The following is a 27581-nucleotide window of genomic DNA, read 5'->3' on the forward strand; positions in this document are numbered from 1 at the left end:
TAAAGAAAAACACCACCTGGGTGTGGAAGAGTGCTTAGCATGCTGCTGATACTGAATAAATGGTTCATAGCAGCCACCACCATGTGATTCTAGAACGTGCTTGACTTTATAATATGAAGATCCTTTCTTTTACCATACCATCTATCATTTCCTTACTGATGTCAAAGCAGACCTTACATACGCACACAATTGTAATGCCAATCTAACAGTATCATTTTCTACACTCTCTAGTTATTTCACTAACCATTAATGGGTTCTGACTGGAATTAACCCTTCCAATGAAATTCAGGCTGCTAATAGCTCAGGCGGGACTCATTCCTTCCAGTTTCACAAACTGCCTGCAGTGAAGCAATTACTATCAAACAGAATAAGCGGACACAATTCTCTTGCAATTGTCTTTTTTCTTTTCACGCAGATCCAAAATAAAGTACACAGGCGACATCTAGCGGCCACAAGGGACTAACTATTTATTAGACCACAAACGCCCTATTCAGAACTAAGGTAATTTCCCTTTTAGCAAAGGGCTGCAACACAAAACATAAAAAAACTTTGCATTTTCTCAGAATTGCCAGAGTTTAGCAGGTTATACTATTAACCTCAATCTAGCAGTTCCACTTGGTCACAAACAGTATTCCTAAAAAAGGACAGAAATGAAACCTGTTCATATCACAGGACTTGAGAGCTGGTGAATCACTGAAATTAAATCCTAAAAGTTGCCTCAGGGAAAAAGCTTGCACCCAAAATCTTAGAAAAATTCCATTTTTCTTTTCTGCATCATGTTAGAATAAAAACTATGGTGACAATTCTTAATTCTGGTGAACAGAGGTCAGCATATGTATACTAAAAGTGCTCCACTCATTTATAAATGTTTTGACCTTTTTAAAAAAAGTGTTTAGACATATTAGATTTAACCCAACTAACTTCTGGTTTGTGGTTATCAGCAGAATATGAATTTTAAAGGGTTCAGATATTCAATTCATGGACAAATGTTGTAGCGGAATCTGCACTGTAGTGGGTAGAATTGGTAAGATTTTGTTGCAACTTGTAGGTGTGACTAGTTCTGTATGTATGTGTAGTGGAATAACCAAGAGAAATGGGATATATTTGTGGAAATGGGAGGGAGGCAGCCACGAATGGGTTAGTCAAATGCTGGAAGCAGCACGTAGCTTAACTTAGCAGGGTACCACCATCTGGGTGTTACTGGTGTCAGTGGCAGACCTGGTTACATTGAAAAAATATGAATGGTGGTATGACGAGGCCCGAAATGAAGGATGAAGTCATTGGCATCATGAGGGTTATAAAAGGCCAGGGTTTCATCACTTAGGGAGAAAGATCCTTGGAGAACAAGAAACCTGCCATACGTGCTAAGGCTCGCTTTGACCACCATGCCCTCCATTGAGGTAAATATGGACCTTTGATATTGATGGTTAGATTGAGAGGAACCCAGTTTTTGCCACATTACCAATATGCTTGCTACTATCTTCATTATACTTTAGGTGATTATAACTTGTGTGTATTTAGGAACGGTTTGTGATCTGCATCATCTTAGCTTAAGTTTGTTATGCCCTTAGACTGTTCGAGCAATAAAATTGACACCATATTTGTGTTGTCTGACTTGAGGGAAGTTTCAGGGATCACTATCCATATACTTTGATTCTTGAAGCCCAAAACACTTGGTAAAGATTCACAAATCTATCTACCTTTAAAGCTGTTGTAGTCTCACTTGATCTGTTGAATCTCAGATACACCTGTTCAAGTTTGGGAAACAGGCTAGTCAGATACAGCAAGAAGCAGTTACTCGTCTCAGTGTAATTATATAAAACATACAGGGTTGGATCCATATTTTGTTATAATTAGAGGAGACAAATCGATGGGACTTCTACACAAGGCAGTAATTGCGCAATTGCTCTGCCTCATTCATAGCATTGCACCAGGAGTCCGAACATAATCACTTTCCATTTATAATCCTCCTGTGTTTTCCCACCACGTCCACCTTTTTTCTTACCAGAAAAAATATGTTAAGAAAGATGGAACAACTCCACAATACATTTCGATTAGTAACTCTAGGAGCCCTCTATCTGGGAGCAGCCTAAGGATATAATGCTATGTGCACACTTACCTGGGAGTAAGTCTCATTGGACTTGCTGCTGAATAGACAAACCTAGCATGGTTAGTGACTAAATCCGAATCCAACTCATAGTATACGTTTCATAAGATGAAGGAGGTTTTCAATGGCTACCAGGCCTGATGGGTATGTGCTACCTCCAGTATCAGAGGCAATATGCCCAGGCACACCAATTGCAGGAGAATTTGGGTAGGAGGGTGCTGTTGCACTCCTATCCTGCTTGTGGCCGACAGCTGGCTGGCCACTGTGTGAACAGAATGCTGGACTTGGTAGACCCTTGGTCTGATCCAGCATGGATCTTCTCATCTTCTTAAGTTGTTTACTATGAAAAGAAGTCAATCCCCCACCCCTGTACCTTCCCTCTGTTCCTTAAAGGTTCCTGCTAATCTGGACTGTTTCAGGACTGGATGTGATTCAAGGACGGTGAGACAACACCAGCATTCTGCACATGGGCTGTAGCTAGACCTAAGGTTTATCCCAGGATTGTCCTGGGGTCAAACCTGTTCATCTAAGTGCCACACAGGGCATCCAGCGCTCAGGCAGGGACGAACCCAGGATGATCCTGGGATAAACCTTAGGTCTAGCTACGGCCATAGTCAGTAGCATACCTATATTCTTAACTTCACACATTCCAGGCCTGTGCTCTCTTTGCTGGTGTTTGTTTGTTTGTTTTAAAGCTTCCCTGAGGAATCCTGGTTCCCAGGACCCATAGTCTAATATTACACACTCTTTATGTTTGTTTTTTGCTGGCGTCGTTTAATATCGAAATGCACTTTGGTCGTTTCTATTTGAAAAGTGGCCCTGTAAACTCTTTCAAGTAAAGGCATGAAATAAAGAGGGAGGCCATGCCTTCCTCCCCACCCGCTACACACATTTGGGGTATGTTCCCGTGCATACCCTTTTATCGGGGATCTCGGGGCCCGAAGTGCACGTGTAAACGCAGCAAGCAATGGCCCCAAAAGATTGGGGGGGGGGAGGGCAGGCATACGTCTCCGCCCGTCCAAGAGTCGGTTGCGGAGTTGCTCTCTCTCCACGGCAGGCCTCAGGCGGCGGAGAAGGGGAGGATCCTGGAAAGTAGGACGGCGCAGCTGCAGCAGCGCCTTGAGCCGCCTGACGTGGTGCGGGCCCGGTTGGCGAAGGGTGCTGTTGACCGGGAAGGTTAGTGCGGCTCGGGGAGAGGGGGGGGCGCTTCTGCCCGGGCGGACGAGATCGCCCAGGCTCCGCCGCTGCTCCTTGCCGGGCTCCGATTTTTCAGGAACCAAGAAGCCAAGCGGCGGGTTGTTGTTTGTTTTTTTCTTTCTTTCTAGCATGTGTTGTTGTTTGCGCAGGCGCCCTGATAGGGCCGAGTTTCTGCAGCCTCTGGGAGGAAAGCTTTAGAGAGCCACGTTTCCGAGCCGCGGCCCTTTCCACGCTTCGGAGCGGATCTCCGGACGCTTTCGTTTTCTTTTCACGAAACGCAGAAGCCGGTGGAAAAGAGCGAGGGGAGGAAATCTTACCGTTATTATCCCTCGCCTCTTTCCAGATCACGATCTCCCTACTATCTCCCCAACTGCTCTTTGCCCCGCAGGGGAAAACTGCAGTGTGTACTCTGCACATGATCAAGAACGCTCTTATGTTTTCATTAAAAATAATAATAATAATTCCTGGCAGTTTGACTGGGTGGGCGGAGGGTGGGGTAGATGAAAACAGTTGGAAAGAAGCAGGACTGGCCACCGCCATAAAAGTAGAGTAGTATTAGGGATCCACACTGTCCAGCTCCACAAAACCTTCCTAAAAGCATAATAAATGAGCAGCGTAACTCTATACCTGTCTACTCGGCCAAGTAAGTGCGTATAGGATTGTACCATATCCCACTCCACACAGGGTGCATTTATACAGGGAGTTTTTCAGGCATGCAGCCACCTGGAGCCCTGACTCATCTCTATTTGGACATTTGTGGGGGGAAACGTTCTCTTGATGCTATCCAAGGTATTTCTGAATGGAGGAGTTGATAAAAGGAAAGGGAACTTGATAGTTAGAAATCTGCTGAGAAAAAAGTGGACCCGCTTAGGGTAAATAGCACTTAAGGAGCTGGGGTGCGTGAGGGGGTGGATATGGGGCACCAGTCTCCTTGCACTTTTTAGGGCAACCTGGTGTCCTCTAGTCATCAGATCAGGAACCGTGGGAGTTGTAGTTGAAAACATCTGGAGATCACCAGCTTGAGGAAGCTTGTTTTTAGGGTTTCTTGGGTATGGGGGGTGGACTGAAGCTTAGTGGTAGAGCACATCTATTGCACATAAAAGGTGGAACTCCCTGCCTCTGGAGTTTAGCAGGCAGCAACGTTTTGTTGTTTTCAGCACCTCTTGAAAACGTCTTTATTCCAAGAAGCCTTCTTGGTCCTGAGCTACCTCAGCCCAGTCTGACCCATTTCGGATCCGAAGCAGGATCTGAACATCCGAAGCAGGACGGATGTTGTGGTTTCCTTGGCACCTGCCAAGCTGCTTGGCAGGTGGCTGAGAAAGCTGGGAGCGAGGCCACCTGGGAAATCCATAGGATTCTCTCCCATCTCGCTCACCCCCAAACCTGGCGAGCCACTGCTCCCAGCCCGCCAAGCCGCACAAGCGTCCGGGACTTACCTGATTCATCTGCTCGCACCCAACAGCAGTCTGTCCTCCCTGAGAGCCGCCATCTTTAATAAAGATGGGGGCTCTCTAATGTCATAAATCTAAAGTTGGAGACTACAGCAGTCGTAAAGGGCCATTTCTAAATTTGGATTTGGAATCGAAGCAGTGCACAGCCCTATTGTTCTGTTTTTAAAACTTTTGATATGGTATTTTTATCATTCTGTCTTTTATTGCTCACCGCTCTGGAATCGGTTTAGATGTGGAGTGGTATATAAATAAATAAAGTCCCACATTCAATCTGTAGCAATTCCATCTTCAAAGAAGCAGATAGAAATTGATGTGAAAAGCCCTTGCCTGAAAACCCTGGCCAGCCACTGCTGGTATGGGAGTGCTTACAGGCAGAAGTCTCTTAGTGCTATCAATCCAAAGGCATCATGCATCTATTCCGATTTTTCCACCTTAATGGATTTTTTGGGGAAAGAAAAGAGTTGGAAGTAAAGGTGGGAAAACACAAGTGGGTTACAAGATGAAGATGTTGTTATCCGGGGGCCCTGTAAAAATATGTGCACGAAACTGAGTCAAGGTGCATGATAAAAGCCTCATCAGGAAGCATCCTATATAACCTAGACTCTTATTTCATGTTTCCCTGGGAGCACACTTCAAATGCATGATTTCAGCACACCAGAGCCCCATAAGCCGGGTAGTACACTGTATTATCCAGCCCTGGTCAACCACTCGTGTGGTCCACAGATGTCATGTGGACACCAGAATCTAAACTACCAAAACCAATGAAGAGTCTTGTGGCGCTTTAAAGATGAACAAATAAACCCACTTCATCTGAAGTGTGGAGTATCATGAAATGTTTCAGGTTTATATATAATATGTACGAGTATGGTGTGTGGCGGGAAGGATTGTAAACAGCAAGGTCAGAAGGAAATTAAATCCAAAAAATGACCATCACATTATTAGGAATGGTGCAATTGTTGCAGATAACACAAACACCCTGGCACTATAAGCGAGGGAAAGGCAATCACTTTTGGTTTCAGGGTGGGGGGGTTGGCTTACCACCCCCTCAGACCACTCCAGTGGGCTGAATGATGTCAGGGGGTGGGGCCTAACTCCTGAAGCCACTCCCATGATGTCATCTGCCCCACCCACTTTAAAAAATCACCATGCAGAGAGGGGCATGGAGCACTGTGCCCCAGTCTGCATGGAAAAATGGACTCAGTCATAGGCCAGCTGAGTGTCGCGTGCATCCCAGTGCGGATGTGGGGAAAGGTTTTGGGGAGGGCAGGGGGCGGTGCCTGCAGACAGTGCTCAAACCCCCACAGGCCAAATTGGGCCACAGAGCAGGCCAGATTAGGTTCACTGGCCAGAGGTTGAGAGAGAGAGAGAGAGAGAGAGCGCTAATTAACACATGTAATGGGATTTTAAAAAATCATTTAGCCTGATTCAAGCCTCTGGCAGTAGAATTAAACCGATTGGTGAATTCTATCTTAGCCATGTCTTGCTCTAACCTCTCTTTGACGTTTCTTTGCTCCCCAATGGCTGCCTTAAGGTCAGTGGCAGAGTGTCCTGGAATACTGAAGTATTCTCCCGTTGTTTTTTGAATGTTGCCATTTCAGATATCAGATTTATGTCCATTTATTCTTTTCTGTAGAGACTAGCCTTTTTGCCCTAGGTATAATGAAGAAGGGCACCACTGCCGGAAAATCAATGGCCTTTATCACATGGGGAGAGGAACAAGTGAATGAACCCCGAATGTTGTGGGTGACATTATTAGGTCCTGTAATACTGTAACGGAGCATTTCCAGCTTATGATACAGAATTATTCTCTATGAATTCTATGAAAGGTACCACTCAGTGGCCAATTCCTTTTCCAGCTTTTTATTCTCTACACACTCACATGCGCACGCACACACACACCTACATTATATTTTAACTAAATGGATTCCAGCTTATTTTCCAAAAGCAAACTTCAAACATTAAGTAAAAAGTTTTCACTAGGTGAAGTGATTGTTTTGAAAGGCAGAAGGGACCAGGAAATGGAAAAATTAGTTTGAAATCTTTTGAAAGACAATTTCCTGTTGTTCTTTCTGGAGACAGCATCTTTTCTTCCAGTCTGACATGTTTTGACACCCCAGGAGAGCCTGCAATTAGGAGGAGCACTTTAACATGCTATACTGAAATCAGCTACAGAAACAAAGATGGGTTCTCACTAAAAACGACTGATAAGTGTTACACATTTGTTACACCTCTCAGTCTGCTTTAGCTCACCAACTTCTAAAGTCATTGATTATAAGAAACTCTGCCTGATTTGCTTTAAAAAATGGGGGTGGGAGGTGCTTAATTGAGGACTAATTCGTGCAGCCCCAAAACTGTTCTGGGCGTGCAACAGGTTCGAAGCAATTACAGCTGACAATGTGGCAAAGCTTTCATTTAATTAGAGCTGGATCAATAGTCAGCGTAGGATGAAGGGGCAAAAAATATCAGTTGCGTGCTGAAAACTGATCAGGCCACAAGACAAAAGCAATCGGGCAACCACTGTATTGCAGAACCAACTGAAATGCAATGTGGATTTTCTGCGCACTGAGAAGAGATCTGGGGTTGTGTGGATGAGCTTTAGACATGATGATTGACTAGTGCTGTTTGCAGCCCTGGATTAGATTCATGAGGAATAAATTGTAGAAAGAGAAGGAAATAATATAGTACAATTTAGTGTAACATTGTAAAGCAACGGGGCACAGTCCATGGCTATGGGCCAGATGCAGGTGCCAGGAAAGTGTTGTGTAACCCTCATGCTCCGCCGCTTCTGAACCACCTCCAACCCTGCCAATTGGCATTGTGCCCCAGGCATCTCGCTGACACTGGGTGCAGCCCTCAGGGCCAAAAAGGTGGCATCCCCCTGTTAGAAAATAATATACTGCCTTATTCATCCCTCATACTGAGGGAAACCTTGGGATGGATCCAGGCAGTCATACTGAGTTAGAATAGACCCATTGAAATCAAGTTAGTCATAATTAATTAAATTCCCATTTATTTAAGTGGGTCTCCTCTAAGTATGGCGAAGTCCAGAACCAGCCCCCTGTATCTTATAAAGGCCTGTCAGTTCTCCAGCAGGTCTATTGTCTATTGATTGAACAGGTCTGTCACCTTAGAACAGTTTCAGATGTTTTAGGCAAGAGGGGAGACAAAGGTTTGCGTGCTCCAGAGTTCTGTAGGTTGAACTTTGGAAGTTTGGACTTTCTAAATATGAATGGGAAAGGAAGGCAGAACTCGTGCTTCTTTAGAAAACCTTTAGAAAACCTTTTCTTTGCCTACGTATTTGCTCATTTTTGCCAATTTGATCTAGCACTTCATTGCTCTATTCCGTATCAAATGCAGCTGAGTACCAAGACCCCAAAACTAGGCTCTTTTAAGGCATATTTATTAATGAGTCGCCTAAGCATGTCTGCAGAATTGTATTGATCCATCCATCTAGAGCTGGAATGTGGAACCTGCAAGCCTAATCTGAAATCGTAGATAACAGTGGGGATTCCCCTGTATGGTGCTTGCCCTTTTGGGGTGGGAGGGGAATGGCACACAGGGAAATCCCCCACTGTTATCTCCGAATTCAGATTGGAGATAACAGCGGGAATGCGTGCAGTGGGAACTTGGGGAGGAGTGACTGCTCTTCCCAGTGCCGGTCAAGTCCTTGCCTCCATGGGGACATCACATGCCGCATGAAGTCAGGGACATGGCTAACACTGGGAGGAAAGGACATTCGAGTCTACGAGCATCACAAAACTATTCTAGTTCATCCTCTAAGTTTGGACGTTATAAACACATTGGCGATTGGTGGGTGGAGGAAGGCAGAGTTCACACTTCTTTAGAATGTCCAAGGCTAATCTTACAGAAACCAACCTTTTCCTTGCCTACATGGTTAGTCATTTTTGCCAACTTTGCTCTTGTCCATTTCAAATGCAGCTGACTACTAAAGACAAGACCCAACCCAAACTATGCACTTTTAAAGTACATCTATTAATAAGGATATGTTATGGGTGCATTATTGTGTTCACTTATTGGGCCTGTGCAAACAACACACTACGGCATTGTTATGCTGCTAACCCTTTTGCTGGAAATTTTTAGCGACCATGTTTAAACCGTAGTTATGTAGCCACCATGGTTAGGAATGGTTCACACAATACTCTAAGTCATGATTCACACCACAACATGCGAAACCATAATGTTTAGCTCAAAATGCTTAACCACTACGGCTTAGCGTATTGTCTGAACAGAGTCAATATGATCCATCCAGAAGCATCAGTAACCGTATGACCATCTAGAGAAGCATCAGTAACTACTTGACCTCCACATTGTCTACCCTTCAACAAAGGATGGTAGTAACGTATCTACCAGCTTTCAAACTCTGTGGCAAACAGCATCCAAGTTAAATGTTCGTTTTGGCTTCATGTTGTTGTTTTTATGCTATAAATGTTACACTTTTCCTGATCAATATGAGACTACATGGGAGACACAAAGCTACTTTGAATATCTAGGAATTTTGAATAAATGGAATTCAGGTAAGGGGGAGTTTTTCGTTTAAAAGCTATGATTTTTGTAAGTGTTGGGGGCATTTATAATGGTGTGTTAGAGCGTATTGAAAAATTACATTATGCTTTTATTTCTTTTTATTTTAGCCCATGTCCCATTTACTTAGAGGCTGAATTTGGTACTTGGCCCATTAAGCATGAATTATTCACGGTTTATTACTGCAGTAAGTGCAGCAAGAAAAGCATCTCCAATAAGAGTCCTCAGTAAGTATACATTTCATAACTGGAATCTCAGATTTTCCTCAAAATGTTAGTATAGATTTGTGGTAGGTAGGCCTATTACGAGGAAATGACACAGGGATAGAAAAGGAGTGCTATTGTGGCTGAGAAAGGGACCCCCGTATCGATGAACCACCAGTCTGTGTCACAGTTTGATCATGTGTGGTGTGACGCCACAGATATGCAGAATGATAACAGGAAGACCAAAATAGGAAGCCATTTCCCCAAATAATGCCTTGAATTATAAAGATAAGTCAATATAAATACCAAATAAATAAATAAATAAATAAATATTAATAATAATTATAAGTATTAATAAATACTTATTATCTAAGTGTTTTACTGATATTAAAAGATAAGACAGCCCCTGCCCACAGCCTGACAGTCTAATAAAGGTGATAGAAAAGGAATGAGGAAGGAAGAGGAAAGGAAGCAATGGAGCACCAGCTCCATCTCTGGCTAATGGTCAGGGCCATATTGGTCTCCCCCTTTACCCCTTAGGGGAAAAGGGGTACGGCCTTACAGTGCCCCTAATTTCTTGGCAGGTGGCAGAGGCCAGAGTGTTCCTCCCCTCACAAAGATTACTAGTCCATATTCTGATGCTCCCCAAAGTGTGGAAACCAAGGATGTAACCAAATGCAGTTACATCCAGTGTGGTGTAGTGGCTAAAGTGTTGGACTGGGAGTCGGGAGATCTGGGTTCTAGTCCCCACTCGGCCATGGAAACCCACTGGGTGGCTTTGGGCCAGTCACAAACTCTCAGCCCAGCCCCATGTCACAGGGTTGTTGTTGTTTATGCCTTAAACCTTAATGTATGCCATCTTTGTTTGTCTTTTCACTACAGCTGAATTGATGCAGAGGTCTCCTCCATCATTAATCTCCCTGGCAGGAGGAGCACCCAATCCCAATACCTTTCCTTTCAAAACCGCTACCATTACCGTTGGGGATGGAAGAAAGATTGAAATCGGGGAAGATTTGATGAAGCGAGCGCTCCAGTATTCTGCCTCTGCGGGGTACTTTCCAGGCAACTGTTCTTGAAGTAGCAAGCTCATTAAAAGGAGCATTGGAAAGGAATTCCAGGAAAGGATGGGAGGTGGGGGATCTCCTGTATCCTTTTGTGTTGTGTAAAAGCGCCAGCGCCCCTCCTTTCAGTTGCTGGGGGAAAGTCATTTAGGACACAATTCTATGCATGTTTAGACAGGAATGCTGGGAGTTGCAGGACTTTTGTCTAAACTATCGGGGTAATTGCTTACCCAAAAATATAGCAGAGTGCGAAATAGCAGCAGCGTAGAGTCTGGAAATGGTTTCAGCTTGAATTTAGGAACAAAAAGAAGCACTCACGGTCTTTGGTCAGTAAAGAAGCTTTACTGACACTAAATAAATTACTTACAGAATAAATGGTCATATATATAGTCCTTTCACAGTACAGCAACAACGTAGCAGTATAACATCAGCAGTAAGTTCCAGCAGTAAGTTCCAGCAGTAAGTTCCAGCAGTAAGTTCCAGCAGTAAGAAGCCATACAACATGGACTTCTTAAATACACTTTTCTCCTTGGCCCAATTAACCAATAGTCTCTTCATCCTGTACATCTCGTACCGCACGTAGGCCAGGGAAGAATCTGCTTCATACTGGACTTCTCCTGGCAGAGACAATCTGGCCAAGGACATCTTTTTAACTCTTTAGAGTCCTTTTCCTTCTGTGGTTAAAAACCTAACCACAACACCCTTTCATTTTTAACTACAGAAAAAATACAATTTACATTTCATTACATTTCACCTGTAAGAAATCAACTTTACATGTTTACAACAATCCCAACATTGTGTACATTTCTCTGTGTGTTACATTTCCCAGAGACTTATTTATATGTAAGTTTTTCTTTTTTCTTCTTCCAAGCACTGTTGAAAAACTTTGTGCTTTGGGGCGTTGAATTACTTTGCAATCTTCCAACTTGCAAACTTTCAGCAATTTTTAAAACTTTCTGCTTCTGGCTTTTTAGGTAATTTCCTTTGGAAACTTTTCTACCTCTACACCAAGGTAACACCTAACTTTTCCCAGAGACTTCAGTTTCAACCCTTCCTGCAGCTTTGGGCTGAGTTTTCTTGAATGTGGTCTTGGGAACTCCCTGCCACCAGTAGACGAACCACTAGCTCCACAATCATGTACTCTTTTGCTTGCCCCTTTGCATACAGACACGTGTGTTTGAAAACACCCCCTTTCAGTTTTCGCTGCCTGAAAACACTTTTCTTGCTCTTGTTCAGACAATTTCAACACATCACTGTAACATTCAGGTTCAGACTTCACACAACAAACACTGAATTCATCTGAATACTTTAAAGGTGGAATTCCTTTGTTTTTTCTTTGTGAACGACGAGGTACACTGGAAATTTCTTCCTCCCTTTCATTTCCCTCCTCCCTTCCACTTTTGGGAGTGGAAACACTCTTCTCAGAGATGTGAGGGCTCTGAGAAGTTAACCCCTGAGTTACTGTTTTCTCCTGGTTGTTCACAGTTTCTAACAGAACTTGGGAACCTTGAATCCTGTCCCAACCTGCCTCCTGAAAAGTAGCAGACCTAGAAACAACCACCTTCCCATGACTTAGGGAAAAACGCCAAGATTTGGATTGCATGCCAGAATAACCCACAAAACGTAATTTCACAGACTTGGTTTCACCTTTAGATCTTTTGGACTTTGGGATATGCACGTATGCCCAAGACCCCCATGTTCTTAAGTGAGACAAATCTGGCTTTGAACCAAAAAGTAAACAGTAAGGCGAACTGCCTGTAACCCTGCTCCAGGTTCTATTACACAAATAGTTTGCGGTTAAAAATGCTTCTCCCCACAAATCTTGCTCAGCGTTTGCATCAGCCATTAGAGAATCTTTCTTCATTTGAAGTACTCCAATTCTTCTCTCAATTGACCCATTTTGAAAAGGAGTTTGGGGATCTATTAACCTGTGTGTGATTCCTGTTTTCCTAAACCACTCACAGAACCTTCCAGAAACAAACTCACCCCCACGGTCCGACTGCACAGAAATAATGGGCTTGTTAAAGAACTTTTCCGCCCAAGTTTTCCAATCCCTAAAAGTTTCAAAAGCTTCTGATTTTCGCTTCAGTAAATAACACCAACTAAAGCGTGTGTAATCATCCAGAATTACAAGCACGTAACTGGATCCCCCTTGTGTAGGCGTGAATGGCCCTACCAAGTCAATAAACACCAGTTCAAAAGGCTTTTGTGACACCCTGTCACTTTTCCTGCAGATGTTCTGCACCCGGGATTTGGTCTGATGACAGATTGAACAATCCAAGAAATTTTTACAGTTTCGCAAGCTTAACCCTGTACACACTTGAGGCATGTGACTTAACACTTTAAAACTTGCGTGACCTAAACGCCTGTGCAACTCATGAACACAATTTTTATGGTCTGGCACGTTACCAGTTTGTGCCACCCTTTCTTTACCTGCACCCATGTAAAACAGTCCATTTTTAACATGTCCCAGTGCCACATTTTGTCCATCCTTAATCACTTGGCACTCATCCTTCTGAAACGTAACAACGTATCCTTCAGACGTTAGAGCACTAACAGAAAGGAGACAAAAATCTAAATCTGGAACATACAGAACCTGTTCACACTCCTTTTGCAGACATGGAACGTAGCAACAGCCAATTCCTTCCACCCTCGACGTTCGTCCATCTGCAAGCGTGATTGACTTCACCTTGCTTGGTTCCAACTTCCGAAACGCCTCTGGATTATTAGAAATTGTTCTGGACGACGCAGAATCAATCAGCCAAACCTCTTGGGCCTCGTTACACCTCACTGTGGCTGAAACAAATGCATTCGAGCATTCCTTCTCCTCTCCAGCCTGTGTAACTCCCTTCTTCCTCTTTTTACAGAAGCGTTTGATATGACCCGGCTGTTTGCAAAAATAACACTTTCTTACTGCAACTGCGGTTCTCTCCACACTGTTGTCTTGGAAACACTTATCTCTCTGCATTCTTTCTCTGCTGCCAAGGGCTGACTGCTTAACCCTTTCCTGGCAGTTTTCCTCCTTCCTGGAAAGACGCCGTTTCTCTTCTTGGAGCAAACGACCCGTCAAATAATGAAGAGTGAGTTCATCAGTCTTCATACTTTCCAGACTGGTTGTCAGAACGTCCCAGCTTTGAGGCAACGACCCCAAAATCAGGTAGCACTTATGCTCTTCCGTAAAAACGATTCCGACCTCCTGCAACTGGACAAATAGAGATCTCACCTGTTGGAGATGATTTGCCAAACTTCCAGCCTCCTCCAACTTTAACCGATACAGCTCTCTGGTGAGGCTCAGCCGTGTGCTTGCCGACGCACGCACATAAATCTGTCTCAGCGCATTCCAGCTGTCTCTTGCCGTCTCATCTCTGTTGATATGGACAATTTGCGAGTCCTCCATACTCAAGACAATGTTTGCTTTGGCCCTTTCATTCTGCTCTTCCCACACTTGTGCTTCTTGAGCAGTCTGACCAACCGGCCTCGGGACACTCACGACGTTCCAACATCTGTCCCGCTTCAAAAACATTTCCATCTTGAATGACCACGTTAAGTAATTTCTCTCATTCAGCCGTTCCACCGGAATACTGGATGCCATCTGAACCTGGGCCATCCTCACCGGCTGGGCTGGAGCGCGACTCACACTGGATACAGACCCGTCTGAGCTCGATGAACTGCCTGAGCTCGACTCCGTCTTTCCCTCCAGCGTTCCTTTGCTCTCAAGCTTTCCAGCAACCAAAAATTATGCCTTCCAGACTTTCTCTGGGCGCATAACCTATCGGGGTAATTGCTTACCCAAAAATATAGCAGAGTGCGAAATAGCAGCAGCGTAGAGTCTGGAAATGGTTTCAGCTTGAATTTAGGAACAAAAAGAAGCACTCACGGTCTTTGGTCAGTAAAGAAGCTTTACTGACACTAAATAAATTACTTACAGAATAAATGGTCATATATATAGTCCTTTCACAGTACAGCAACAACGTAGCAGTATAACATCAGCAGTAAGTTCCAGCAGTAAGTTCCAGCAGTAAGTTCCAGCAGTAAGTTCCAGCAGTAAGAAGCCATACAACATGGACTTCTTAAATACACTTTTCTCCTTGGCCCAATTAACCAATAGTCTCTTCATCCTGTACATCTCGTACCGCACGTAGGCCAGGGAAGAATCTGCTTCATACTGGACTTCTCCTGGCAGAGACAATCTGGCCAAGGACATCTTTTTAACTCTTTAGAGTCCTTTTCCTTCTGTGGTTAAAAACCTAACCACAACATAAACATGCGCAGGATTGCGCCCTTAGTTGCTTGTGTTAGTCATTTTTATGCTAGTGTTAAGAGAACCAGCGGGGCTTTGGCTGTAGAAATGGAAAACAAAAACAGCTATAGGTGTAGGACTGGCATAGAATATCGCTTGCACTACAGCAGCTGAAGCAGCACCATATGGTGATCACAGCCTATATGGACTTTGCAGGTACAGTAGTCAAATTTATAAACAGGGAGTGATAGCTAGGGTTGTCCGTTGTGGGGAAATCCGGCCCTTTTGGGGCCCAACGGATCGCTGCAATGGACCTGGCTCAGCTTGTATTTATGAGCCCGCCTCACAATAATTCCCGAACCCCCGAAACTTTGAAGGGATCTCTTTTTTTTGCTCAAAACGGCAATGGCGGCTGGAGTCCTGTCTCCCACAGCTGGCTCACTACATGTACAAACCCCTTGTATTCTCCTCCTACTTTTGGACTGTAAAATATTTTGGTCTTCAGGTATTTCTATTCTATGTAGACCAAAATTCATTCTGTAACTTTGATATTAAATAATGTAGCACCAAATCTTGGTGCAAGATTACTTCCCTTCTCTACCCAATTTCTTGAGGTCCAAACATTTTAATCCAAGGTCTAAATCCAAGATATCTTTTGTCTAAGAAAATATAATAGTTGGGAATCTTGAAAGATAACACAAAATGCCTATTTTTATTGGGCCTAATGATGCAATCAGTTAAAGAGGAATTCACCTTTAGCATTCCAGAGCTGCTGTCGTGGTTAAAGGATTTACAGAAGAGTCTCCATAACCCTCCAACAGTTGACTATAGGCCTGATGATGGACAAATGGAGTTATGTGTCACCACCGGCAGCCAAGAAGGGTTATGTAAAGTAAGTCAGAAGCTATAGTATATATTGAGGTCTGTAGTGGATATAATAATTGTAGATTCAATAGATGATTTAACAGTGTGGTTCACTGTTACCTTGCATTTCGAAGACACTTTTTACTGCAGGTGGTTGGTAGATAAAATGTACTAATGTTGGTAGAAAGTATATCTTAGGATCCATATAGACAGGCCCTTATAATGATTATTAAGAGCCCATTTGTATAGATGTCAAATTTCAGGTGCCTAGGTGTCATGGTCTTGGTGCTATGGTCACTGTCAGACAGATAGACGCACAACCTCTTTTATTTTTATAGATGATTTAAAGATGCTTGTCTGAATAAGCAAACATTTGATTTTCACTTCCTTACAAATCACCCCTTTTTTGTTTTTTTTTAATTATTATTGTTGTTATTGTTGTTGTTATTATTGTTGTTATTATTTAATTATTATTGTTGTTATTATTGTTGTTGTTATTATTGCATTGTATCGCCCACCCTGTCCTAGGTAGTTGGTTGGAACAATTTCATTTCTCTCCCTATCTAATCCAAGCTGCCGCTGTCTTCCTACACCCCAGCTTAGAAACACCCAGGCTGGAGAGGAGAAGAAAGACGATGATTATAACTGCAGCTCCCCAAATTAAGAATTTATTATATGTAAAAAAAAAAGCCTAAAATATCACAGGCACATCTATATTTAGTCTATGCCTGCGGGCTCATAATCTAAAACATTATGGGAGAGACCGTTATGGCATTGTGGGAAAGGAGACCACTGATATATTGGGACTGTTCACACATCACGCTACCCCAGGGTGGGTGACAAGCCAGGCACAGTGGGTTATTTCGCACCCAATCCACCCTGGATGGTGAGCACGCCCACCAGATGATCTGGCAACCAACCTACTGTGCGTGGGTTGTTCACTTGATCATTCCCCGACCCCCAGTCCTCCACCCCTTTTTCCATGGGACCTGGCAGCCCACCTGGCAGCCGCCCCATGTTATCTGCCTCCAAGTCCCCCTTCCCACTTCCGATTGCAATTGCAATTGCAATTGGGGTCAGGTCCCTTTTTTAAAAAAATCTGGTCCCATTTTTGCACAAAACTGGGACCAAAACACTTTCCCCCGCACTTGGATGTGGGGAATGTGCGCAAATGGGTGTTTCCCACCCCTTCAGTTCCATGCTGTTGTTCCCATGCACATGAGCACCAAATGAAAGGATACCGTTACCAGCTTGCCGCTGCCGCCACCCCTGCATGCTGCCCTTGCCAAACGCAAAGGGGTGCAGGCAGGACCTATCCTGTACCCCATCCCTGTTGCGATCGCCGTCTGCGCTTTGCTTCTGCCAGCTGCCAAAAGCAAGGCAGCTTCAGTGTTTCCTAGGAGGAGGTGGGAAAGCCCCCCGTTTCTTCTGAAGAACTGGGGGTGCCCAGTCAATAAAACCAATGTAGTTGTCAGGGACAACTTTTCCCAGGGAAGGTTTCCCCCAGAGAGCTTTGCCTTCTTTTCATTGGAGCTTGTGCCGACATTTCCAGGAGGTTGTTCTCATTGCTTGCTCTTGTTGTTTATACCAAAATTGATTGCATTTGCCATCACAAACCCACATGTCTCAATGTGCAGTTCTGAGTCTGACAACCGTATCGTCCTTCATTAATGGGTTGCATGCCATTACTAAATATGTACAGTTTTGGACAATGATCTGTGAAATAGGCAAAGTTTACCATGAAATAAGCATTTTTTGCAGTATAAATAGGGAGCAACTTGCTGGCTTTTCAATCCATTTCCTTTCCACTTACTTTCTTGGAAACACAAAAATGCATTTCATGGTACAATTAAGTAGGATTTTATGTACTGTAACTTCTCTATCCACTTAATTGGCATGCTATTATGTTAAGCAAACTTCTCTTTCTCTCTCTCTTTTTCCTGGACTGCTCTTTTCTCCTTAATACTGTAAGACAGTATTGAGAAGGTGAAATATATTTTATGAGGGTTTTTTTTAATGGTTAGTCACCCAATGGTCAGTCTTCCACTTCCCATTATTTTCTAAAACAACTTTCAGTCTACAGCAGTGCAAAATCTATTTTCTGATTTTACTATCATAGGACACCTTGACCCAGTTTGCATAATTAAACAACCCATGAATTCTTAATCATGGGTTGTTTCAGAGTGCAAGCCAGCAGGCTGTCTCCCATTGGCTGCTACCACTTTGCTTAACGACCCTGGAACACCTCATTCCTGAGTTGTTCTCTGTGACATCCAAACCTGCTCTGTGTCGTTGAAGGAGAAACCACATAGAGACCTGGTTCACACAACATGACAGCCCAACATGACTTAATTTACCCACAGAAGTTGTGCCAGGCGCCCACAAGCATCATTTTGGCATGGTGCTTGTAGGCACCCGGCTTGCTGTATCATGAGACCCCAGGCAGCAAACCATAAGTTATTTGAGGGTTATCTAACCCTCAAACAACCCCTGCCAGTGGGTTTGCACGACAGAGCAATCTGGGTGCCTGTGGCCACCATGCAAAACTGGCATCTGGCATGATATGACATAAATTAAGCTATGGTGGACTGTCAGTCTCCGTGTGGTTTCTCCCTCGGAGTTCCAAGTTCAGACATCATGGAGAACAACACAGGAATGGGGCGTTTCTGGGGTGTTTAGCAAGATGGGGGTGGGTGGGAGTCAACACGCTTGCTCCCACATGCTCACAAACAAACCATAGTTAACAAACTATGGTTTGTTTATTCATGTGAACTGGGTCTTTCTGTTAGAAGCAGAGGGAGTACTTGTGGTATGCAGACAGTCTTATAAAGATGATGATGATGATGATGATGATGATGACGACGATGATGATGATTTTATTTGCAGGTGTTTGAAATGCTTATTAATCCTGGGGACAATATACTTTTGGATGCACCTTCCTATCCTGGAACACTAGCTGCTGTGAGTATTTCATAAATCTGGGAACCAGTGACAGTGAAGGATGCCAGTGTTGTTTTTGTCTGCATTTTAAACTTGTGGGTTGTAATCTGAATGCTACTGACAGCAGGCTAGAGGGGTGGGGTGGGGGTACCCTTCCCTGAGCTCTGGACAGAAAGTCAATTAGAGAGTGCAGTTTTAAATGCTAATCTAGGCCTCATAACTATTGTTCCTAAATGTGCATGCTTATCTTAGTCCCTAATTTAGCCAAGGACTAGAAGGGCAGGATCATCATGGCCTCATTTCAAGACATGTGGCTTATGAGGGCTGTATATGCTCAACACCTCTATGGAACACTCACCATAGAGACACTCCCTTAGAATGACACAGGACTCATCATTCAGGGCCACTAAATATACATATCTACATTACGGAATAGCCATAATTTTAAAAGGTTGTGCCTGAAATCAGAATGGCCTGTCGGCATGTGGTTTTCATGTTGGGAAAACCTAAGAAGGAACATTTAAAGCGAATCTGTGGCCTGCTTCGCATGTCCAAAGCAGCTGCTTTTACTGTCTACACCAGCTCTCCCCAGCCTGGTGCCCTGAAGGTGTTTTGAACTTCAACTCCCATCAGCCCCAGTCAGCATGGGCAATGGTCAGACAGCACTGTTGAGAGTTTTAGTTCAAAACGTGGCTGCCATTAGCCTCATAACAGAAGCTCCCACTGTGGCATAGTGAGAGAGCAATGGGTTAATTCTCCCCTCCCTGGTTGTTGTGGTCCCAGTGAAAATCGGGGGCGAGGCTGAAATTATTATTATTATTATTATTATTATTATTATTATTCTGACTTGGTTTCTAATGACATGTTTAGTGTCCTGCCTGAGGCTTGTCCACAAGGTCTTGTACCTGCTGAAACTAAACAGCCCGCTTGCATATGCAAAAGCCAGCATTATGAGTCTCTGGTGTTTCACATGTACCTCATGCATTTAGATGAAATACACTAATGCATAGATTCAGAGGAATGCTGGAATAAATGCGGGAATAAATCTCAGTCCTGTCAATATTACATATAATAGTTCAGCATTTCCTGCTTCTACAAATCACAGTCGGTGTCCGGATGATTCATTGCTTGACTTAGTGTATTATTGGCAATGTTTTTTCATTATCCATTCCAGGGGGGGCAATATAAAACTCAACTGCAGCCACGTTTCATTTATAGCCTAATAAATGAAGGGCTACTTAGTCCAGGGAGAGAAATTGCAGTCTCTTTATTTTGAACCTCGTCTGTAATTGCCCGCACCTTTCTGTTTTCTTTGACACATTAATCCTATTGCTGAATGACTTGTGCTCGGAGCAAGTACCCTCTCTTCAGTTGCTCCATGTGGTGGCTGTTGGTTTGGGGGCAACTTGCCCATGTTTAGTGGCTTCAAAATGCTAAATGATAAAGATTTGATGTGGTGAAATTCTGGAGGTGACAGACTTGACCTTGGGGGAGCTAGGGGTGACAACGGCCGACAGAAAGCTCTGGCGTGGGCTGGTCCATGAAGTCACGAAGAGTCGGAAGCGACTGAACGAAGAAACAACAACAACAATGCCTTAGGTACACTCTCCAGGAGGTTGTGGGATATAGCCTGGGATGGAGGAATCGCTGGAAATCGGGGCATGATATAGTGTGAACCAGCCCTGAGAAGAGAGAGTGGAATTATTCAGATGATCAGGGGGATGGTGGGGGGGACTACGTAACATTACTTGTTTCCCCAGCCCCCGCGTGTACCAGTCGCACGAACAGGATTGCCCTAATTATCAGTTGAGGGTCGCTGTGTCCTCCAAACCCGGCACATGTCGTGGGGGTATTGACATTTCACCCTCCCTACAACCTCTACTGCATGCCATGGGTTGTAGGGTGGGTTAAAAGTCACTGTAGCCATGCCGCATGGCGGGTTTCGATGACATGGCAGCTGTGATGCAGGTAATTAGGGTAACCCCGCGCCACACACGTGACCGGCGCATGCGGGAGTAGGGGAAACAACAGAAGCAGTGTTGCTTCCCCCGCAAGTTGTCCAAACCCAATCAATGAGGAGAGAGCGATCACAACAGGGAAGATGCACATCTAAGGGGGATCGGCCATTCTCACATGATGACCAGTGAGGATGTGTGAATTAATGGAATTAAAATCATCGGTTGATTTACAGGAGCAGTGCACAACCTTTGCAGTTTTGAGGATCGCATGTATTGCTGGCTCGGGGTTTGGGGGATGCACAAACACATACACACACACACACACACTTGCATGCAGACCTACTAGCCTGCTCTCCACCTTCTAGCCCAGCAATTCTCATGAAGATTATGCTTTCTTTTCTGCTAGCAGCAGCAGGGAAATGCTTTCGTTTCATTCCCTTCCATAGCGATCCCGTTACACAGTGCTCTTTCCTCGCTGGTAGCAGTGGCCAGAAAAGAGCAATCTGTAGCAGGATCGCTAGGCGAAGGAAGGGGAGAAGGTTAGTCCCATGGGGTCTGCAGTTAAGGCCTCAGGGGTGGGCTGCAGGTTTTGCCCCTCTGATTCACAGGTAAATTGACCCCGCCGAAATATAGCGAGTGCAGAAAATTCATTTGCGAAATGCAACATTGATTGCTTAACCAAACATGCTTCTCTCTTGTTGTCTTCTGTTGCAATTCTTATCGAAACAGCTGAGACCATTGGGCTGTAACATCATCAATGTCCCCAGTGACCAACATGGTATTATTCCAAAAGCCCTGAAAGACATTCTTTCTAGGTGGAGTCCAGAAGATGCAAAACAACTCAACGGCCATGTCCCCAAATTTCTCTATACAATTCCTAATGGGGGGAATCCTACTGGCGCCTCATTGACAGCAGACCGCAAGAAAGAGATCTATCAGGTATATTGGTCAGTTTCACATGTCAGTGCTCTGACAGTCATCATCACCATCATCACCATGTTCATTGTGGTTTCTGAGAATACTAAAGCTGATAGTGCTATCAAAAGATAGATAGGTTCTACCAGTCAGTCGGTATTATTCAGCCATAATTTTAAACACATCAAGTAATTAACATGAGCAGAATTAAATAATACGTCTAGTTTGTTCACAATGTCTGTTCAGAGCCCTGAACAGTCTGGGACCCCATTATTTGAAGGACTGCCTGGGCCCTAAGATCAGCCTCAAAGGATCTGCTCTCTGGCCTGCCACAAAGACTGATCAGGTTAGCAGGTACCAAGGACAGGGCCTTTTTGGTGGGAGCACACACCCCCAAAAAAATTCTTCTTGGCCTCCTCCCTTTCCCTTTTTGCCTTTAAACGGTCCCTAAAGACTTACTTATTCTGCCAAGCTTTTTATTGCTCTTTTTTTCTGACTGTCTATATGTGTATTAATCTGTTGTAGGGATGTACAGAAAATCCGCCTGGATCCGCGAGGGCAGCGGACACCTGCGCGTCTGACGTGCCCAGTGCCAGGGACCAGGCGTGGCTCCACCCTGACCTGTGCCCTTTGCCTTTTCCCTTGCTGTGTTAGTGGCGGCTACTAATGGTTTTGCCTCTCTCCCCTGTGCCAATCGGGGCCTTAAAAGCCCTCTTAATGCAAGGTTAAGAGGGCCTTTAAGGCCCTGATTGGCACGGGGGGGAGGGGGAGGAAAGCACACTTTTCAGGGTCTCCTGAAGTATGCTATTCCTTTGGCCATGCCTCCCAAGCGCTTGTCCGGCCCAGCTCCTCAGAACAGGGCCAGACAAGCAGGGATCACTGAGTTCTTTATTCCCTGATCTGTTGCTGTCTTTATTATGTGAGTTCAGTTGTTTTATTTTTAAGATCTTTATTGTAAACTGCCTTATGAGGTCTTACCATACAAGGCAGGGTGCACACATATTAAACAAACCTGTTTTAATTACCTGTGGTTAATGTGGTTGGGATGTTTAAAATAAACCCAGTTTTTCTGCCTTTTTTTCTCTCTACTCTAGCAAATACAGCTTTTAGCGCAGGGAAGGAATCAGTTGCATGTGGTTAATTATTTGTTCAATTAACAGATTCAGTTTTAAAACCTGTGATTAAAGCATTAGTTAATTAAACACACTGGATTAGAGTACGGTGCAGTACGCTCTGATCCATTGGACTTCCAGAAATAGGATCTGTAAGTGTGTATAGAGTTTGCCTCTCCAGACCAATTTTTTAGATTAATTTCTCAGGAAGGCGCTAACCTGCATACACTTCTTTTTGCATGCATGGATCAGCTCCCTCCATTGAATTAGGAACCTGGCACTTTCAAGAGCTCAGAGAGCTGTCTTCACAGGGAATTTCCTGTGGCTTGGGTGTGTTATGAGGTCCGCTGCGGCACATGACATCAACGCTAGCACGCTCCTAACCAGCTGCTTCCGTCTCGAAAAGCAGCAGTATCAGAGAATCATTTTACTCCATTCTTTTTACTTAAAGCAATTCCCAGGTACTTCCTCTGTAATGTGCCCCTGTCCCTCCACATTAAATCCTGGGTGTGCCTTTGTGACTGAGCTGTGCCTTCTCCCCTTTTCCTTGCCCATTCCTGTTGAGAGCCATGATTATGCTCTTCCTTATTGCTGTGTGCTTCTCTGATGTTGTGTTATTTAGCTTCTCTGATGTTGCACTATTTAGCTTCTCTGATGTTTGGAGTAAAAGCAGGTAGGAAGCTATACCTCCATGCTGTGCATCAGCAGAGTAAAGGATAAAACTCTCTCCATAAATGTGCAGGGGTAAATTAATGCAGAATCGGGGGGGGGGGGAGGGTGTTGAGGGGATTTTTTAAAAAAAGAATTCTTAAAATCAAGGGATGAAGGGATCTGCTTCAAAGTTGGCATGCCTAAAGCCCTACTTAAGAGCTAACATGGTGCCAAGTTTCATCTCTTTATCTTTAAAAATGACAGTGCTGTAAGCATTTTGGTTAATTGCCACAGCCTATAATGAAACGGTTATCTGAAAACGGGATGGATCTCCAACGAGTAATCCAGCAGTGCAGAGAGACGGACCCCCTCCAAAACCCAGAGCGGAGAACCCACTCAATGAAGCTGTGCCCCAAATTTCAGGGTGGAGAAGACCTGCTCTCCACACCCCTATAAGCTACTAATCAGACTCATTTTTCCACTGCTAACAAGAAACTTTTTTTAGGCTGCATTGCACCTTTTTATTTTGTTTGAATCATATTGCATTTTAATACAATATTTTATTATTAAACTGCCCAGAAAATATATCATGTTGGGTGGCCGTATGAATATAGCAAATAAATAAATAAATGCACACAGATCTATCATAAATAAATGCACACCAGTTCTCTCCTGATGGTTCATAATTGCACCTGGAATTAGGCTTGAATTCACCTGGGACATCTGAAGGCAACTTGACAATGTGGGATTGTAGCATGAAGCAAAGTTAAACTGAAAATTGATTTGATAAAGGCTTTTGTGTACATATATGTATATGTTGTTGTTTTTTCTTTCAGCTTGCGAGGCAGTATGACTTCCTCATAATAGAAGATGATCCATATTACTTTCTTCAGTTTAATAAGGTGAATCCTCAGTTAGGCTCACTAATTTTAGTATGTCTCCTGCTTTGGAAGGAGTAGCAAAGTCTGCACTAACTTACACCCTTAATACCACATTCCTGATGGACTTATGGAGTTGTCTGTCTCCAACTCATAGATAATTTCTCTCTATTTCTCTGGTGCTGTTATCAAATTGAAGATTTATCGTGGGTATCCAATAGACATTCATTTTTGGCAGTAATTATATGTATAAGGCCAACCATGTGACCAATAGTTAAAACTGTGTGTACTTTTTCTGTGACCACAAGTACTCACATCCCACTGTAAGGTAAGGAATTCACATCAGCTAGGATGGAAGCTCTAATTCCCTGTATCTTGAGGGGATGTTACTGATATGATCTGCATCAGGGTCCCCTGGCCCTCTGGGTAGCATTTTCAGGGGCCCAGGGGAGCTGCTGTGGGGAGGGAAAGTATGGGAAGTTCTACTAGACCAGTTGCCCATGCCTAAAACTGGATGCAACTCTGTGTGTACAACACTTTAAAAATCAAAGCAGCCTTTCCCCAATATTGTCTGGGTAGCCACTTTTAATTGCTGAAATTCTTGAATTAACTTTTAATAATGAACTTTTGCATTGCTTCTTCAAGCCTTGGGCACCAACCTTTCTTTCAATGGACACTGATGGCCGAGTTATCAGAACTGACTCCTTCTCCAAGATCCTGTCTTCTGGGTAAAGTCATCTTCACATTCAGGACCCTGTCGTTAGAGCACAGAACTGGAAATGAAATGATGAGGGTTGTGAGCTTGCAAATGTTTGTGACTTGAGAACTTTGAAGGTCTTTCAAGCGATTGATGTGAAGCATAAAAGAGAAATTAAAGAGGTCATCTACAGCCTGTGTTAGACATTCACCTTTTCCTCAGTTGTCAAGGGGACAAGCGAATTGTTCTCCTAATCAAGCATAGTTTAACAGTGTAAACAGTTTTATTTCTCTAAAAGCGCATGCTTCCTTGATTCAGGTTGGAATCACAATGCTCCAAGTGGGGGTGGTGAACCCTTTCCCCTACCTGTTTCTTCCTCCCTGAAATTCCACACTCACATCCATGGGGGGTGTTAAAAATAGGGGGCCAAGTCTCAACTGAAGTCAGTGGAGGCTTTTTTAACTCCCCCTCCCAGAGTGCCATAGTCAGGGCTGCTCACGCTTATAAGAGAGTAAGAAAATGTGTAATTCGCCAAATGTTTAGTTTGATCCCAAATTCCATAGCTAATGTTGTCTGTAGACTCCTAGATATTTGATCAACTAGCATGTGCTAGTCTTGTTTCCCTCCTTCCTCTTCATAATTCTCTTCTACTACGTCAGGGTCGAGATATACTGTACGCCAGGAGAGAATATGGGTCTTCTATCATAATGACTCTGAATTTTAAATATATATTAATGCAATGTGTAATTGTAATTAGAAATGTTGTGTGTGTTTTTACATAGGTTAAGAATTGGATTTCTAACAGGCCCCAAACCTCTCATTGACAGAGTTATTCTACATATACAGGTTTCCACAATGCATACCAGTACTTTCACTCAGGTAAGAACTTCAAGGTTTCCAAAAGTAAGTACAGAGATGTTGCCTGAACTTTTTGTGTGTTTGCGGCCAGAAAAAAAATCCAATGTAGCAGTCCAATTGCATTCGCCATGTAAAGCCAGCGAGAGCCAGTGTGGTGTAGTGGCTAAAGTGTTAGACTGGGAGTCGGGAGATCCTGGGTTCGAGTCCCCACTCGGCCATGGAAACCCACTGGGTGACTTGGGGCCAGTCACAGACTCTCAGCCCAACCTACCTCACAGGGTGGTGGTTGTGAGGATAAAAATGGAGAGGAGGAGGATTATGTACGCCCCCTTGGGTTCCTTGGAGGAAAAAAGGTGGGATATAAATTCAATAAATAAAGCGTGGAGCCATCTAGACTCACATTGAGAAACCCTTTCATTATTTATAATTTCCCAATCCTACCTCTACCATGATTTCAGCATAATTTTCATAAAGATTTCTCTAAAGGACGAAAGAGTGCTACGGAGATGTAAATACAGGCAAAGACTTATAAAATACCTTCACCCAATACTGGTACTTTTATTTAATTGCATATTAAAAGTTCTTTATGAATTAGTTAAGAGGCCTGAATTTAATTTAAATAACTTTACATGTTTGACATCTGTGAAGCTAATTAGAAACACAACCTGTTAGGAGACATACAATTTTCTTCAACAGACCCCTTGTTTATTCCCTTTCTGTTCCCTCAAGTTAGCAAGGTAATTGAGAATAGTGCCATGGGAAACCGGGACACACCAGGGACATGCAGTCTTTGATTCTGGCTGCATACATCACTCAACATTATTCTGCAACACTTGACCTAATCATTTTATTGGAGTTTATACCTGCAGAATACCTTGAGGTTTGAAGAGATCATTAAGCAAGCCAGGCTGCAATCCTATGTAACACACCAAAAAGTAAGCCCCATTGAACTCAGCTCTGAGTAAACAGGCATAGGATTCCTTGGCATTTGAGTACCTTAATATTTTTTTGCCATTTTATTTATTAATATTTACTTCATAAATGAGAAAATATTGACTGTATGCTTTATTTCTATAGCTTATGATAGCCCAACTTCTTCAACAGTGGGGACAAAATGGTTTCCTGGACCACGTAGACAGGTAATACATAGATATTTAATATATATTATTGATATTTTGTTTTTCCCTTTTCATTATTGTTCTTGTCCTGTTTTGAGTTTGTGAAGATTATAATTACTATCTAGCTGCCTCCAAGTCATTTTGCACTGTGTGGTGACCTTATTTTCATAGGGTTGGATCCAGACTTGGTCATATCAATCGGACAAGCCATTCATGCGCAGCAAGTCACCAGTGGGGTTGGGGATACTCACTATGTCACCATTGCACCCAATCCTCCAAAATACTGGTCACAGCTTTGATAATATCCCTGAATTTCCGGCGTGTAAAGGAGGGAGTGGGAACAGGGGCAAGGCAGAGCTGGCACCCTCCCTCTCACGCATTGATTGTACGCAGATCTGGAACGCCCAAATAGGGCTAATATCTCTCCGTTTATGTGGTGAGCTACTGCGCATGGATGATGTGCAGTAGCTCACCACATAATGGGTGATGTGGACGGTGAAGAACTAAAGCCATGACACTATTTCACATGGAGCAGCCCTTTCTTTATATCAGAGTTCTGTTTCCATTGCAAACTCTTACCCCAGAGGAGGGTGTCCTGTTTCTGCCATCGGAGGTTTTAATGTCACGGAGTCTTCTCATCAAAAAGTATCCTTTTTTGTTTTGTTTTTCAGCGTGGTGGATTTTTACAAGAAACAGCGGGATGTAATGCTTACAGCAGCAGACAGGTGGCTAAAAGGTTGGAGATAGCAATGAACGTTTGAACGAGAAGGCAACTGTTTTTATACCTAT

At 43.6% G+C, this 27581-nt stretch overlaps 1 protein-coding gene across 3 annotated transcripts in view; it reads left to right on the forward strand.

Moving 5' to 3' along the window:
- The first annotated feature begins 3202 nt into the window (after window positions 1–3202).
- AADAT (aminoadipate aminotransferase) overlaps window positions 3203–27581 on the forward strand; it is a 30221-nt gene continuing 5842 nt past the window's right edge. For 2 of the 3 annotated variants that reach the window (XR_010025888.1, XM_063135284.1), the window contains exons 1-11: window positions 3203–3283; window positions 9408–9524; window positions 10383–10551; window positions 15561–15693; window positions 18552–18626; window positions 21293–21502; window positions 24078–24143; window positions 24765–24847; window positions 25599–25695; window positions 26752–26813; window positions 27464–27528. Coding sequence is in view for 1 of the 3 variants with exons in the window: in XM_063135284.1 (XP_062991354.1) it covers window positions 9458–9524; window positions 10383–10551; window positions 15561–15693; window positions 18552–18626; window positions 21293–21502; window positions 24078–24143; window positions 24765–24847; window positions 25599–25695; window positions 26752–26813; window positions 27464–27528 (1027 nt within the window). In the remaining 2 variants the exon portion in view is untranslated. Of the gene's footprint in view, window positions 3284–7908; window positions 7925–9407; window positions 9525–10382; window positions 10552–15560; window positions 15694–18551; window positions 18627–21292; window positions 21503–24077; window positions 24144–24764; window positions 24848–25598; window positions 25696–26751; window positions 26814–27463; window positions 27529–27581 lie in introns of those variants that run through there. The other variant, XR_010025887.1, reaches the window with a different exon arrangement.

The sequence above is a fragment of the Elgaria multicarinata genome, chromosome 10 (assembly GCF_023053635.1).
Source record: "Elgaria multicarinata webbii isolate HBS135686 ecotype San Diego chromosome 10, rElgMul1.1.pri, whole genome shotgun sequence".
In the NCBI taxonomy this organism is placed as follows: domain Eukaryota; kingdom Metazoa; phylum Chordata; class Lepidosauria; order Squamata; family Anguidae; genus Elgaria; species Elgaria multicarinata.